General features: G+C 48.1%; 1 protein-coding gene across 2 annotated transcripts in view; it reads right to left on the bottom strand.

Moving 5' to 3' along the window:
- The window catches only part of CTDSPL (CTD small phosphatase like), a 127,503-nt gene that overhangs the window by 34,599 nt on the left and 78,435 nt on the right, over positions 1 to 14,469 (bottom strand). For both annotated transcript variants that reach the window (XM_055135297.1, XM_055135296.1), the window contains exon 2: positions 3,470 to 3,624. In XM_055135297.1, coding sequence (XP_054991272.1) covers positions 3,470 to 3,624 — 155 coding nt within the window. The remainder of the gene's footprint in view (positions 1 to 3,469; positions 3,625 to 14,469) is intronic.

Genomic DNA, 14,469 nt, shown 5'->3' with positions numbered 1-14,469 from the left:
TATCGTCACAGTCACATAGGGATTATGGGGGATGTAATTCTTTGCTCCCTGTAGCCTGTAAACATTCCTTTAGTCTTCCGTCTTTCAGCACTGCTGACAAATCTGGTACTAATATGGTTCTCTTTGAAAATAGCTTGTTTTGATAATGTGCATGATTTTCCCTTTGTCCTTAAATTTCAGACCTACAGAGCCAGGCCTATGTTCCTGTGCTTGTCCCTACTCATCCTGCAGCACACTTTCCAACTCTTTAAGATAGCATGTTTGAAATATTATAGTCTGCACAGCCATTTCTCCTTCCTTCCTTCCTTCCTTCCTTCCTTCCTTCCTTCCTTCCTTCCTTCCTTCCTTCCTTCCTTCCTTCCTTCCTTCCTTCCTTCCTTCCCTCCCTCCCTCCCTCCCTCCCTCCCTCCGTCTCTCCCTCCCTCCCTCCGTCTCTCCCTCCCTCCCTTCCTTCATTCATTCTCTCTTTCTTCTCTTTCTCTCTTTAAATTTCAACTCCTTTTTCTCTTTCTGGAACTCCAAGCATTTATAAGTTTCTGGATGCCCCCTTTTTCCACTATAATGACCACCTTGGTGTTCCTGGGGTGGACTGTAAGATAAGTCATCACCGTTTTTCCAGAACATTAAATCAGTTCTCAGCAATGACCATTCTCATTCTCCTGTTTTTCTCAGCTTGTTTACTGAATTTTTATATTTAGAAAGCATGGGACTATTTTTGCTTTAAGTTCCAAAAGTTACTTTTGTACTCAGAACTCATTTCCTGAGTCCTGTTTCCTGAGTGGTCTAGTCAAGTTCTCCTGCGACTCTTCCATTAGCTTCCCCTTGGTACGAGTCGGACTCTAGGTTTTCCAACTTGTGCTTTCCTGGCAGTAGAGAAATAAGGGAGCATAGTGAGGCCTGGCGAAGACAGCTCATTCCATGGCCCAGCAGAGCCTCAAAGGACAAATCACAGAGATGGACAATGTCCTTGAATAACTCAGCATCCCCAAGGTACAGAGCTGACCACCCAGCCCATCAGTGAAGCGTCTCCCCAGTGCCACACACAATGGGTGGAAAGTGTGGCGTCTTCTAAAGGGGTCCACTGGCCCTTACCCTTATGGTGGGTGGATCCCATGCCATTCAAGTATTTGTCCTAGGACCCCACGAACATTTCTTTCTTTTTGTTCCCTGCTTCTCAGGGAGGCCCAGAGAGAATGAATCATGTGACTCTTCTTCCCTGGAGCAGTCAGGAAACTGAAGCTTTCATTTCCAGGCTCCGCCAGCAGGCTTACCTGGTTTGCCCACAGGGAATTTGTTTGAAGTTAGAACCTGTGGGCTAGAAGGAAAATTTTTCCAGAATCTTCCTCAAACTCACATGAACCTTTTTTCTGCTGTTGGGGATTGAAACCAGAGCCTCAGATGTGTGACACAAGTGCTCTACCACTGAGCTACACCCCTCCTGCTGCCTCCAACTGTACCTATACTTTTAGGGTATTATTTTCTAATCACAGAAGTACTTTAAGGATATTTTGTGAAAATAGAGGAAAGAGACTGAGAGCAGAAGAGAGACAGAGAGAAGAGAGACAGAGAAGAAGAGAGAGAAAAGGGGGGGGGGGAGAGAGAGAGAGAGAGAGAGAGAGATCCTATACATAACCCCATCGGTCTGTGATAATCTCTTAATATTCTGCCATACAATATCCAAATAAAGTAAATGCCTCTGTGGGGGCCAGAGAGATAGTACAGAGTAGAGCAGGTTTGCCTGACATGTGGCTGACCAGGGTTAGATCCCTAGCACCTTTTATGCTCCCATGAGCCCACAAGGAGTGATCTCTGAGCTCAGAGCCAGGAGTAAGCCCTGAGCACCACAAAGTATGGCCCCTAAGACTTAAATAAATAAAAGTGCTCATGTGTATGATTACATATGTACTATAAATATAACCACTACTTTGTTTTAGCCTTGTTTTCACTAAGCAAAAATGTCTCCCTCTATCAGTAAGATTCATGAGACATCATTTACATTTTTTGTTTGTCTGTTTTTGGGCCACACACATTGGCACTCAGGGTCTAGTCCTGGCCCTATGCTTCGAAGTGACTGCTAGGTGGTGCTGGCAGGGACCATAAGTGGTGCTGGGAATTTGAAGCAGAGTTGCCAGCTGCTTATAGTTGCATGCAAGGCAAGTGCTGCCTTACTATGCCTTTGGCCTCAGGTATCTTTTTTTTGGTTTGTTTTTGCTTTGGGTTACACCCAGCATGCTCTGGGGTTATTCCTGACTCTGTCCTAAGGAGTTACCACTGGTGGTGCTTGGGGAAACGTATGAGATGCCAGGGATGGAACCTGGATCAGCCACGTGGAGGGCAAGCATCCTATATGCTGTACTAAGTGTGGCCTCATGAGACATGATGTTCTGGACCCATGAGACATCATTTTGAAGAGCTGCAAACTACTCAACTATGAGCTTATGTATTAGGTGCTTCACTGTCTACTGCTTATCGCTTTGTAACACTATAATGTATGTTAGAGAGCACTGGATGGTGAAAGCTTTTGCACATTCATCACTGTATCACTGTCATCCCGTCACTCATCCATTTACTCAAGTGGGCACCAGTAACGTCTCCATTGTGAGACTTGTTGTTACTGTTTTTGGCATATCGAATGCGCCATTGCACATTCATAATTATATCAAAGGGTGGACCTGCTTGGGTGAACAAATAGGCCTTTATAAAAAAGTACATATTTTTGCTATGGTGGTAGGGATCAACCCAGGGGCTGGCTTGTATAAGGCAAATGACCTACCACAAAACCACATCTCTGGCACAAACAGACTTATTTTTAAGGTTTTAAGATTGCTAAATTTCACTCCAGAAGGTGTAACCAATGGACAATGTTACTAATAATTAATTCACATGCTCGACTCTCTTTCCGCCCCAGGTCAAACTCAAATATCATTAAAAAAATTTTGGATAATGTGGTAGATGGAAAATGGTAACATTTTTGGTTTATATTTATTTGATTGTTAACCATATTGAGTCTTTTTTCATGTTCAGTGACTGACAGCATTTACTTTGTAAAATGCCTATTTACTTATGCCCCATGTGCCCATAGTATTGACGATCTTGGTAACAATAATTCTATTTACCTTTTGCAGTGATTTTTACCAAAAACTCTATTTTGATTATCATTTACTATAGCAGCTCTGACTTTCTTTATGCTTACGTGCTATCTCTTTATTCATCCTTTTACTTTTAGCTGCGCTGAGTCACTTTGTTTTGGAGATACAGGTTAGATAGCATGTGGGCAAATTTTTTTTTTTAACTCTATTGTGACAATTTGACCCAAATTTTAAAATCCGGAGACATTTTAAAAACATTTAAAAAGAACTACAGGCGATGTCTAACAATTATGAAACCAGGTAATACAGCTGAGCCTCTGTGTCAGAGACTGGCGCAGACTCTTCAGGGTGGCACAGGTGGCCCGGCCGGGCGCACTGACCTTCTGAAGCCCTCCGTTCTCCTCCAGCAGGGGCGGAAGCACACTGGGGCTGCTGGCCGGTGGGGCATCCACATTATAGTCCCGGAAGCAGCAGAAGAAGGAGCTGAGGATGCTGCGGCTCCTCTGTTTCTTCAGGCTGACGCTGCTCTGGGAAGCTGCAGGGAAGGAACAGCACACTGTGACCAACTGGGGCAGCCTGAATGACAGCTCCCAGCCTCTCCCCCACTGCCCACCCCTGCTGATTCCAGGGGACCAACTCCTGTCGAAGAAGCGCAGGATGGCCCTAAAAAGTTCCTCTGAAGTCCCCATGTGAATCCTGCAGGGCCCGCTGTGCTGCTGGCTGCACGGAATTCCTCTGAGCTCAGCCCAGCGGGGGCCGCTTGCTCATTAACTGACCCCTCCTCAGGGTCAGGCACCATCTACATTCCTGAATGCAGCAGGCAGACACGGCTTCTGACCCTTTAGTCATCACTGCTTCAAAACAGAGAGCCCGGGACACAAATCAGATGTGGCGCTCCCCACAAGAGGCTGCTTTTAGAGGTACCAAGGAAGAGTTACCTTAAAACAAACTTTTGGGGCATGCCTTGTTCAACCAGGGACATGGCCAACTTCACGGTGAAAAAGTCAGAGGTTGGGCTGAGGAGATAATAGAGGGTTAGGGTGCACATCTTGCGAGCACTGCCATTGGCTCCATCCCCGCACCACCGGATCTCCGAGCACTGACAGGTGTAGCCCTGCAGTGCCCTGCCCAGCGCCCTGGGAGTGTCCTTAGAGGCCTCTGAACACCGTTGGGGTGGGGTGGCTCTGTGGGCCCCAGCTTTGGTGGCTTTGACTTACTGGGAGTGGCCCCAGCCCACCTGGGCATTTCTCCTCCACCCACAAAAATCAGAAAATGATACATGGAGTCCCCTTCTTAAGCTCTTTGCAAAGAAAGTGGTGGGATCCTGGGCCCCCCGGCCTCTGAGCTGGCAGGAGATAGAGGGCAGAGAACATGTGTGGCAGCCTGAGCAGGACTGGCTGGGGCAAAGCCCACCTTTAGGAGAGCCGGGGCGAGTCTGTGCCACACACTGGAGGGAGCCACAGAGCGTCTTGGTCAGCCTGGGCTGAGACAGGCCGCCACAAGTCAGAAATGAAAGGTAAAGAGTAGTGTAAGAAAAACACACCTTCAGGGAGGAAACTGACAACATGAGGGACAGAGTGGTTTTTTTTTTTTTTTTGGCCTGGGAATGCAGCCAGGGCTGTCCCACCGCATACCAAGCATGTCTGGGTGGGTCGGCAGCCGAGGAGAGGCCACAGGCAAAGGGACTAGCTTCAGGGCTGAAGGAAAGTTTACCAATGTGCACAACAACCTTAAGCCAACATAACTGTGGCACTTCTCGCGCCCAGAAAGCAACTCCAGCGTGATCCTGCATTTCGTACACTCGAGTGATTTGTGCATAGCACCATCCTTCTCCAAAGTCTGGAAAACCTTTGCTGAAGTCTTGGGGCAAGCTCCTCTTGTCAGCAGCAAACCTGCATGAGCGCAGACGGAGCTTCTGGAAAAGGGCTCAAAAGCTATTTTGCCAGCAACTGCACAGGCACGGACGGTCTCTAGCCTGGGTTTGGGCTAACGGCCTGGGGAAGTGTCTGTTTCAGACCCTCCTTCGCTGCAGATGAGCTTTAGAACCAGAGAGCCCTGGAAAGCTGGTGGCTCCTATCTTCCTGTGATTACTTGGGGGTTGTCCAAGTATTGGACATTTCTGGCCTGTGCCTTCTAAGTAGCAGCAGTGGGACTCAAAAAGGACCATGTTCACCGTCATTCTAACCTTCCAGTGCTCTTCTCGGGTAACCCTCAGTGCTGCCCGAGGACAGAGGTGTGACTGCAGCTCTCAAGCCGATGAGGAGCTGTCTAGGAACTCGGTGCCAGCAGTGGGGCCCACAAGGCTGGTTTGTAAAGATGTGGTACCTCCTTGTGCCAAGCTGAAGTTCACCTGGAGGCAACCCAGGTCAGAAGGAGGAGGAAGAACATGCCAAAGTGGGAGAAAAGCACCGCATTGAATGTCTAGTTAATAAAAAGAATAGTTTCAACTGAGCTTGTTACTTGGGGTGTTTTAGTTTTTAAGCCATGCTCAAGTAATTTTCTCAGAGAAAGAGGGGGGCGGAGCTCTTCCCTAGCTAATAGCACATTCTACTGTAAGTAAACAAGCTTTCTGTTCATGTCTCAAGACACCGAGAAGTTACCACCCAGGCCAGGCAGCAAACAGCTCTGCGAAAACCACCTTCTCAGATCCCATTTTCTTCCCATATCACAAGCACCTTCTCCAACCAACCAAATCACTAATTAACAAAACTTGTGCTTAAGATATTGCAAACCTGCAGTCAGAGAGCTACTTATCATTTTCAGCAGATGATTACTTATTTACCATGGAAACATTACAAGCAGAGATGTGGGACTTTCTAGATAGGCCCGACACATTTGGGAGACCAGACCCCTAGAGGGGAAACAGCAGCCTGTTCACGCGTGCCCATCTCTTCATTCAGACGTGAGGCAGCCAGAGTGGTCTCACTGTGGCGGGAGGCCTGGACCTCTTTCAGCAAGATACAGTGGGTCTCAATGGAATACTATGCAGCTGTTAGGAAAGATGAAATCATGAAATTTGCATATAAGTGGATCAACATGGCAAGTATCATGTTAAGTGAAATGAGTCAGAAAGAGAGAGACAGACACAGAAAGATTGTACTCATTTGTGGAATATAAAGTAACAGAGTGGGAGACTAACACCAAGAGTAGTAGAGATAAGGACCAGGAGGTCTGCCCCACAGCTTGGAAACTGGCCTCACATGCTGGGGGAAAAGGCAGCTGGGATAGAGAAGGGAACACCAAGTAGAGGATATTGGGAGGACCCACTACGGTTGAAAGCTGTGTGCCGAAAGTAGGCCATAGACTGAACATGAAGGCCACTCAATACCTCTATTGCAAACCACAACACCCAAAAGAAGAGAGAACAAAAGGGAATGCCCTGCCGCAGAGGCAGGTGGGGTGATGGGGGATGGGGTGGGGGTGGTGGGAGGGATAATGGGAACACTGGTGGAGGAGAATGGGCACTGGTGGAGGGATGGGTAAACGATCACTGTATGACTGAAATGCAAACACGAAAGTTCACCTCACAGTAATTCACTAATAAAAAATTAAAGAAAAGATATGGTGTGTCTGAGGACTGGCAGGAGCCTCCAAGAGGCGGGGGGGCTTCTACCTTTCCCATCTCTCTGGCTCACAAAATGAGACTAGCTGATTTTCACTGACCAGTCTCATATACATGTATATATGTGTGTGTGTGTGTGTGTTATATGTGTGTGTGCACGTGCATGTGTGTGTACACATATGATCTGCTCTGATCATAACTGTGCAGAATAAGTGAAAAGATCCTATGAGACAGATTGGCAAAAACACACAAAATATTAACATTAACAATACTGTCATAACTATAGATATCTATATCTCTTTCTATACTTTCCATATATTTTGTCAAAAGTGGGGGAAAGCAAACAGTCCTGCTAAGTTTTCCTTCAGAACTCTGACGCTCAGAAACCATGTTCCCCTTCTAAACCTTAACCTTTTAGACTTCTGTGTTTTTCTACTCCACACATGTGAAGCAAAAACCAGGCAAGAGCAATTATTTTGAGCCTTACCGGAAGTAAAAGTCGCTACTGACATGGCTTCAATTGCCTCCTGGCCTGCAATACCACCAACGGAGAACATGTGCAATGATCTCAAGTCAGTCCAGGTCATAGGAAACCAAGACAACAGCAAGCAGCCGTTCCCTGTTTGAATGTTCCTACTGGCTACCTCATCTTACAGGCCCACCCACCACTTCCCGCCCTTGCACTCTTCATGAAGCCTCTGCTCTCACTCCCGGTGCTCGTGTGCCAGTTTGGCTCTTTCCTCTGCTAAGACTCAGATGAGAGGTCTCCTGGAGGCCTAGGGATTCAGGAACAACTTCTTCATCAGAATTGCAACAGTGGGATGCACACATCCTCCAGTGACAAAGGTTTTGAGAGTATTTTGGAGGAGTCAAAGAGGGAGCTGCAATTTTGAACGTCAGTCTAAAACATTTCATAAAGACTTTCATTTGTTAAATCAGAGTTAGGAGGAAAAAGCCATCAAAAGTCATCCCAAAGTTTTCTGTTGCTTTCCCCTGGAAATTCTTCCTGCACTCATCCACCCCCACGCCTGCCCACCTCACTCCTGGGTTCCCTCCATGGTAGACGCCTCATTGCTCTGACGTCCCACCTCCTACTCCTCTCCTCATCTTCCCCCTTCTTAGAACGTTCCTGCTCTTCACGACCAGGTCCAAAGCCCACCTGTCAGAGAGCCCACTCCAATGAAAGTTCTTTGTTCCTTGGTCACTAAGTCCTTCCTGGAGTGTGTTCAGCTGAGCTGTCTTCAGTGCCCTCATTTCTCTTCACTTTCAGGCCAGGCTATTCACTGGGCATCTCTGGATGCCCGCAGGAGTCTCTCCCTCAGAATAGCCCCTCAACAGGACTTACCACCTCCCTTCTTCATCAATCCTCCTAGTCTAAATGTCTTCCCTTTTCTCTCTCAATAAGCTGTGGATTCTGATACTCTGAGCAGCTCTGAAGTCCATCCCTCTCTCAATCTGCCCTTGCCATCCCCCAGTTGAGGCCCTCACCATTCTGTTCCTGGACCACTCCAATAGCTTATTTCTGCGTGGCCAAATCGGAATTCCGTTAATTAGCTCCCGAGTCACTCACCTAGGTGAGTCCCAACAAGTGCGTTGATAGGAGAGTAGGAGGGCGGATTTTGAAGCTGACTGGCCTGGCAAGATATGACTGTTGGCTTCATCAGCCAAAACAGGGGCTCTAAGTAAGTCAGGTGTCTTCCCAGTGCTTTAGTTTCCTTACGTGTAAGAGCGGATAATAAAGATACTCGTTTTATAGACTTAAGAATGAAATGAGTTAAGTCTATGCACAGGCAATCCTTAGCACAGGATAAGTACTTTATAAATGTCAGCTCTTATAATCATCATTAGTCTCTTAAAAGCTTGAGCTTTTAAAGGGAGGTTCTGCTGGTAAATTTGAGATCAAAGGTGCAATTCTATGAGTATACACTCTCCCCCTGGCATTTGACAATGAGGAGGCATAACACTAACAGACCTCGGGTACTAATCTGTAATTTAGAAAGCAAAAGTAGAAAAGTCTCAGGAAGTGATTCTATTCAACTGGCTGCAGGGATGGAAGAAAGGGGCAGGGTTAACAGTCTAAACCAGCTCAGCTGGGGGCTGTTTACCTGCTCTCTCTCTCTCTCAGAACAAGAACAATGCTCCAAGAGAGAGGAGGGGGCCCATGCTTTCTCCCCCACCCCCCAGCTGACTTCCTCTGGAGCTGCAGCTTAGCTCTCTCTGCTGAACCCTGCGCCTACCCAGTTTGCCTCTGATCCTTTGCGCCAAGCTGGGCATCAACACTAGGCCAGCGGGAGGCCCCACGGGAAGCTGAGGGCCAGCTCAGGGCCCTCCTGCTGGCACTGAGACCAGGTTCGCATGTGCTGTCACTTCCCCATGGCTCACCACCTTCCCCTCAGTTCTGCCAACAAATACATGCGATGCTTGCGGCATCGGCTTCTCTTTGGCAAGGGGTGGGCATCAAGGGGGTGAGTAAGGGGCAAGTTCTGCCAGGGGTAGATAGCCAGCTCCTAAGACTTAATTTTCTTGGGGTTGGAGAGATAGTAGAGTGGGTAGGGCATGTGCCATGCATGTGGCAGATCTGGGTTTGATCTCCAGCATCCTGTATCTGGAGATCCAGGTCTTTTGAGCATTGCCAGGAGTAATTCCTGAGTTCAGAGCCAGAAGTAATCCCCGGGCATCACCAGGTGTGGAAAAAACAAGCAAAAACGACTTTCTGTATTTCTCAGGTGGGGCTGTGAATAGCCTGAAATGTTGGGTAGGGGCCTTGTTTACTTCCCCTGAACCTCCTGACAATTGCAATCAGAGTGTGACACTGAAGACACTAGGTACATGGCCTCGAGACACTCTGGGTGCTAATGTTTTTGTCTAGGTACCAGATAAGGTACTGAGTGGCTTCTTGAGAACCTGTATCCATTTCCACTTAAACACTGCTCAACAGGCCTGAGATAGACCAATGAATAGGGCAAATGATGCAGGTGCAGTGTCTTCCTTGAGTCCTTCATCCTAAAGACATGACAGAAGCGTCTGAAATACCTCCCCCTTCTCCCCTCTCCTCTTTTTTTTTTCTTTTTGCCTTTTGGGTCACACCCGGTGATGTACAGGGACTACTCCTGGCTCTGCACTCAGGAATTACCCCTGGTGGTGCTCAGGGGACCATATGGGATGCTGGGAATCGAACTCGGGTCGGCCGCGTGCAAGGCAAACACCCTACCCGCTGTGCTATCACTCCAGCCCCTCTCCTTTTTCTTGAGGTCACACTGGCAGTGCTCAGGGCTTACTCCTGGCTGTAAGCTCAGGCATCACTCCTGGCAGGGCTTAGGGAACCATCTGGGGTGCCAGAGATAGAACTCAGGTTGGCGGTGTGCAAGGCAAGTGCCCTATCTACTGTACCATCTCTCTAGTCTATCCCCAGCTCCCTGTCTTTTTCTTTTTTTTTTTGGAGGGGGGCACACCTGGCAATGTTCAGGGACTACCTCTGGATCTGCACTCTGAAATTACTCCTGGCAGTGCTGGGATGGAACCCAGGCCAGCCACATGCAAGGCTAGGGCCCTACCTGCTGTACTATCGCCCCAGTCCTGCAACCTTTTTTTCCCCTCTCAAGGTGATATGCACTGAGTTCCTACAACTGGTAATGGAAAGACAACCACTGCCAATGGGCGCTCCTCAGCCAGGCAGGGAAGAAGACTCGTGAGCCACAAAGATACCTTGCTCATGACACTTGCGCCCCGTAGGAGAGATGCTTGAGAGCATAATCCTGCTCCAATCTTTTAAGTAAAGGGCCCGGGTAGGGTCCAGAGAAGGGTACCCAGTCCAGATTAGGGGGTGGGTAGAATGACTTCTTAGAAGAAACGCCACCCAAGTTTCATGAAGTTGTCAGATGGGGAAGGGGAATAATGAAAAACCATGGAAAGGGCCTGCTGGGAGAGAGCGTGTGCATGGAATATTTGAGAAGTCACAAAACTGTGATGAGGATGAGGTGGGAGTGATGAGTTTGGATTTGATTTTATGAAAATGGGGAGAGACGAGATCAGATTTTGTACCCGAATGTCACTGCGGCACTTCTGTAACTGGAACTGCTGAGTTTAAATGCTAAATGATGAGTAATGCAGGCTGCATTAAAGATTTCCAGGATATTTATAAAGTAGAGATGTAGACCTTTTTGTGTTCAAGGGCCCGGAGCAAAATCTCCTATTTAAAACTTGACTTTAAATACAAACTACATGGAAAGAAATGGCTGTGGGAGTTTCTCTTGGGTTTGAGCTGCTGCCTAGCCCTGGTTAGTCAGTGGGACTTCACCTGCATAACACAGTAAGGCGGCAATAATGATCGGTATCCTGGGCTGGAAAGGCAGTAGGTGGCCGACCCCAGTTTGAACCCTGGAGCCCACCTAGTCCTGGAGCTCTGCTGGGTGCAGCCCTGGACACCCCCAGGCACTGCCAAGTGATCCTCAGCACTGCAGGGCCTGGTTGTCTGAGAACTGCCAAAAGGGGTCCCTGGGCATCCTGAGCACCTCTTGGTACCACAGCCCCACCCCACCCCCAAGACACTGTGTGGACACAGCACAGTCAGGTCTCTTTGTGTGAGAGAGAAAATTTACCAGCAGCTTCAAATATAGCAATAATAAATTAGGATCAGTTTAGGTTCAGTGCAGTGGCTCACTGAATATTCATTATGTAGCTTGTATCCAGACAACAATCCGCACAGGAACAGTCTGGCTTTCTGAGAAAACAAGTAAGCAGACTCATCTTGGACCTGGGTATGTGAATTCTAAACGTAAACCAATTCTTTGAAACTCGACCTACCCATGGGTTCTCCTAATAATGAAATAATAGAAACTAAACAAATAGCTAAAATGTAGCTTCAGCAATAAAGCTTAAAATAAACCCAAGGGCCAGGGAGATGACACAACGGGCTGGGCTGGAACACACGCTTTATATACAGAAGGCCCAGGCTTCTACCCCCGGCACCTCATGGTCCTCTGAGCTCTGCTGAATCCATAGTTGGTCTGCATATGCAGGCTGAGGGAACTCATCAAATGCTTCTATATCCTGACCTGCTTTCCTGCTGTCCCAGAAACGCTGACCTCAAAGTCTTTCCTTTAAAAATTAACTAATTTTTAAAAATTAATTCTTTCTGGGGGTTTTCCCAAGCAATGCTCAGGGGACCTAGGGGCAACTTCTGATTCCCTCGACCTGACTCTTCAGAGCAATGCAGTGCTACAGGGTTACCTAGAGGAGCTTGGGAGGCATTGGGGTCACCCCCAGGGTGCTTGGGGTTGGCATTGGGGTGGGCATGTGAGATACCAAGGATCAAACTCGGGGCCTGGCACATGCAAAACATTTGCTCGACCCCTCCGAGCCATCTCCTTGACCTCAACCTGACCCCAACCGGTTCTCTCTCTCTCTCTCTCTCTCTCTCAATTGAATCACAGTGAGATACACAGTTACAAGGTTGTTCAAGATTGGGTTTCAGTTGTATAATGTTCTAACACCTATCCCTTCACCAGTGTACATTTCCCACCACCAATGTCCCCGTTTCCTTCCCGTGCCCCTGTTCCTCCCACCCCATCCCCACCTGCCTCGGTGGCAGACGCTTCTCTTCTCTCTTTCCTTTTGGGCATTATGGTTCACAACACAGATACTGAAAGGTTATCATGCATATTCCTTTACCTACTTTCAACAGTTGGTTCTTGTCCAGAGTGATCATTTCTATTATTGTCATACTGATCCCTTCTTTATCCTAACTGCTCTTGCCCCCACACACTTGTGGCAGGGTTCCAACCACTGACCAGTCCTCCTAGCCCCTGTGTGGCCAAGTGGTGCTCCTTTATGAGCGCAATCTATGCTTATGCCAGGGAGCCACTCCCCTTCTGTAATTCTTACAATCTAATTGGGATGGAGTCCAGATGTGGGAAGGTTTTAGAATAATCCCAAGCCCCTGGGTTCAGGACCTTTGGGGTCTATATGGAATCCCCTTCCTAAATACCACCAGCCACCTGTCCTTCGCCTCTAATCTGACCCAGAACAGCAGTGTTCCACACACTGCTCTAGAGTCAAAGGAATAACTCTGGATGAAGATAAGAATGATGGGAACGTAGGTGGAAATATGTGCTACTCACTCTGAATCTATCCCCAATCATTCAAGTTTCTCCCCAAGTGAGGAAACTGCATCTTGGCGGCCACAGAAAACAAAGACTTCTTGCCTTTCATTTCCATGGTGCCAAGCCTACATGCTGGGACAGGGGCCAGACTGCCAAAGACCCAGGGAGCATAATAGAATCTGTAGGAGAAAATTGAAGTCACACATGGTGCTGCTAATGTGTCTTAACAACAAAACCTGTCCCACCCTTCCCAACTCCCCCCACTCAAGCCTCACCAATTACCTTCTTTCTTGTTATAAGAGTAGAAGGAAGATATCCCAACAGAGATTTATTCTGCCCAAATGTTTACTGCAGAACATTAAAAAGATGGGGATGGCAAGGACGTAAACTACAACTGAGTTTTTCCCCAACTAAGGCCCTTCCTGCATATGTATGGCTGGCCAAGCACAGCACGACTCCAGAGAGACCCTACAGGCTGCATTCACAGCCACAGTTCGGGGAAGAAGCAAAACACCTCTTCAGGAGGGGAGGGGGGGGTGTTCTCTGGGAGGTCAGCATTTAAATGAATGCACCATTTCTTCTCTCCTAGAATTGGGCTGCAGGCTCTGGAATGCCTCCCAGGGTCGTGGTTTGGAATGGGTGTCTAACAGGAAATTCTGGGCAGTCTATGCATACATCACATTCCTTTCCCACCCTAAGAGAGCGGTCAACAAACAACGTTCCTCTGTTTGAATAAGAGGCAGGCAATGGGGGCGGGGCCCAGCTACAGGACAGGCTGCAAGAGTTCAAAGGCAGATGGGGCTGCTGAGAATCCAAACATCCTTTCCTGCTGGAGAACGGACTTAGTCACCCAAAGAGGCACCTTTGGAGATACCCCGTTGGTTGCTAGTCTATTTCCAGCGGCTAAATTTCCCCTAGGAATGCCTCCCGATGCTGGGAGGGGAATGTGTCTTTGAGGGCTCGTTCTCCCAACGGAGCCCGTGACTGGCAGACTGGTTCTTTCAGCAGCTAAAAAGTAATGGGGAGGAGCAAAGGCTGCTGGCTCCAAGCTGGGCAGGAGGGATTTTTCTCTCTGCCCTCCACAAGCCACCTCAGCTGAGCGCCTCCTTTGTGACAGGCCACTGACAGAGGTCATTGCTGGCTTTCTCTCTGTGCTGTGCCAATGAGACCACCCGCTCTTCCAAGGAGAAAACCCAGACTCAAGAGTCCACAATCGCTGGGTGTGGAGGTGCTGGTGACCAAACCCAGAGTGGCCTGGCACAGGCTGCTTGTCTCTCCTGGCACATTCATGGATATGGATTTTAATTCCAGGGAGAAACTGTGAATGTGAGGCCTTGTGTTACCTGCTTTCACTCCAGACACCACAGGCCACCAAACTCCGTGACTCTGCTTCCTAGGAGACCTCCCTTTTTGGTGAATGACCCGTGGGGTCCACGGTCACACAGCTCTTAGGCAGTGGAACTGGAGAGAAACCAGTCTCTGAGCTCTTAACCATCACTATACCGAGTCTGTTCTTTACAAGGAGAGCCAAAATAACGGGACAAAGGAAATAAACAGCGAATGTGCTTATGAGGAAGTTGATGTTGAAATTTAACAGTGATCAAATAGACGAATGTTTAAACAATGAAGACCATTTTGAACCTCTGAAATTATTACAAAAAAATAAACACCGTGCAATAGTGATACGGGTTAGGTGGCTCACTAATTCACAGACTGC

Source organism: Sorex araneus, chromosome 4 (assembly GCF_027595985.1).
Source record: "Sorex araneus isolate mSorAra2 chromosome 4, mSorAra2.pri, whole genome shotgun sequence".
Taxonomy (NCBI): Eukaryota; Metazoa; Chordata; class Mammalia; order Eulipotyphla; family Soricidae; genus Sorex; species Sorex araneus.
This window is presented reverse-complemented; position numbering and strand designations above follow the sequence as displayed.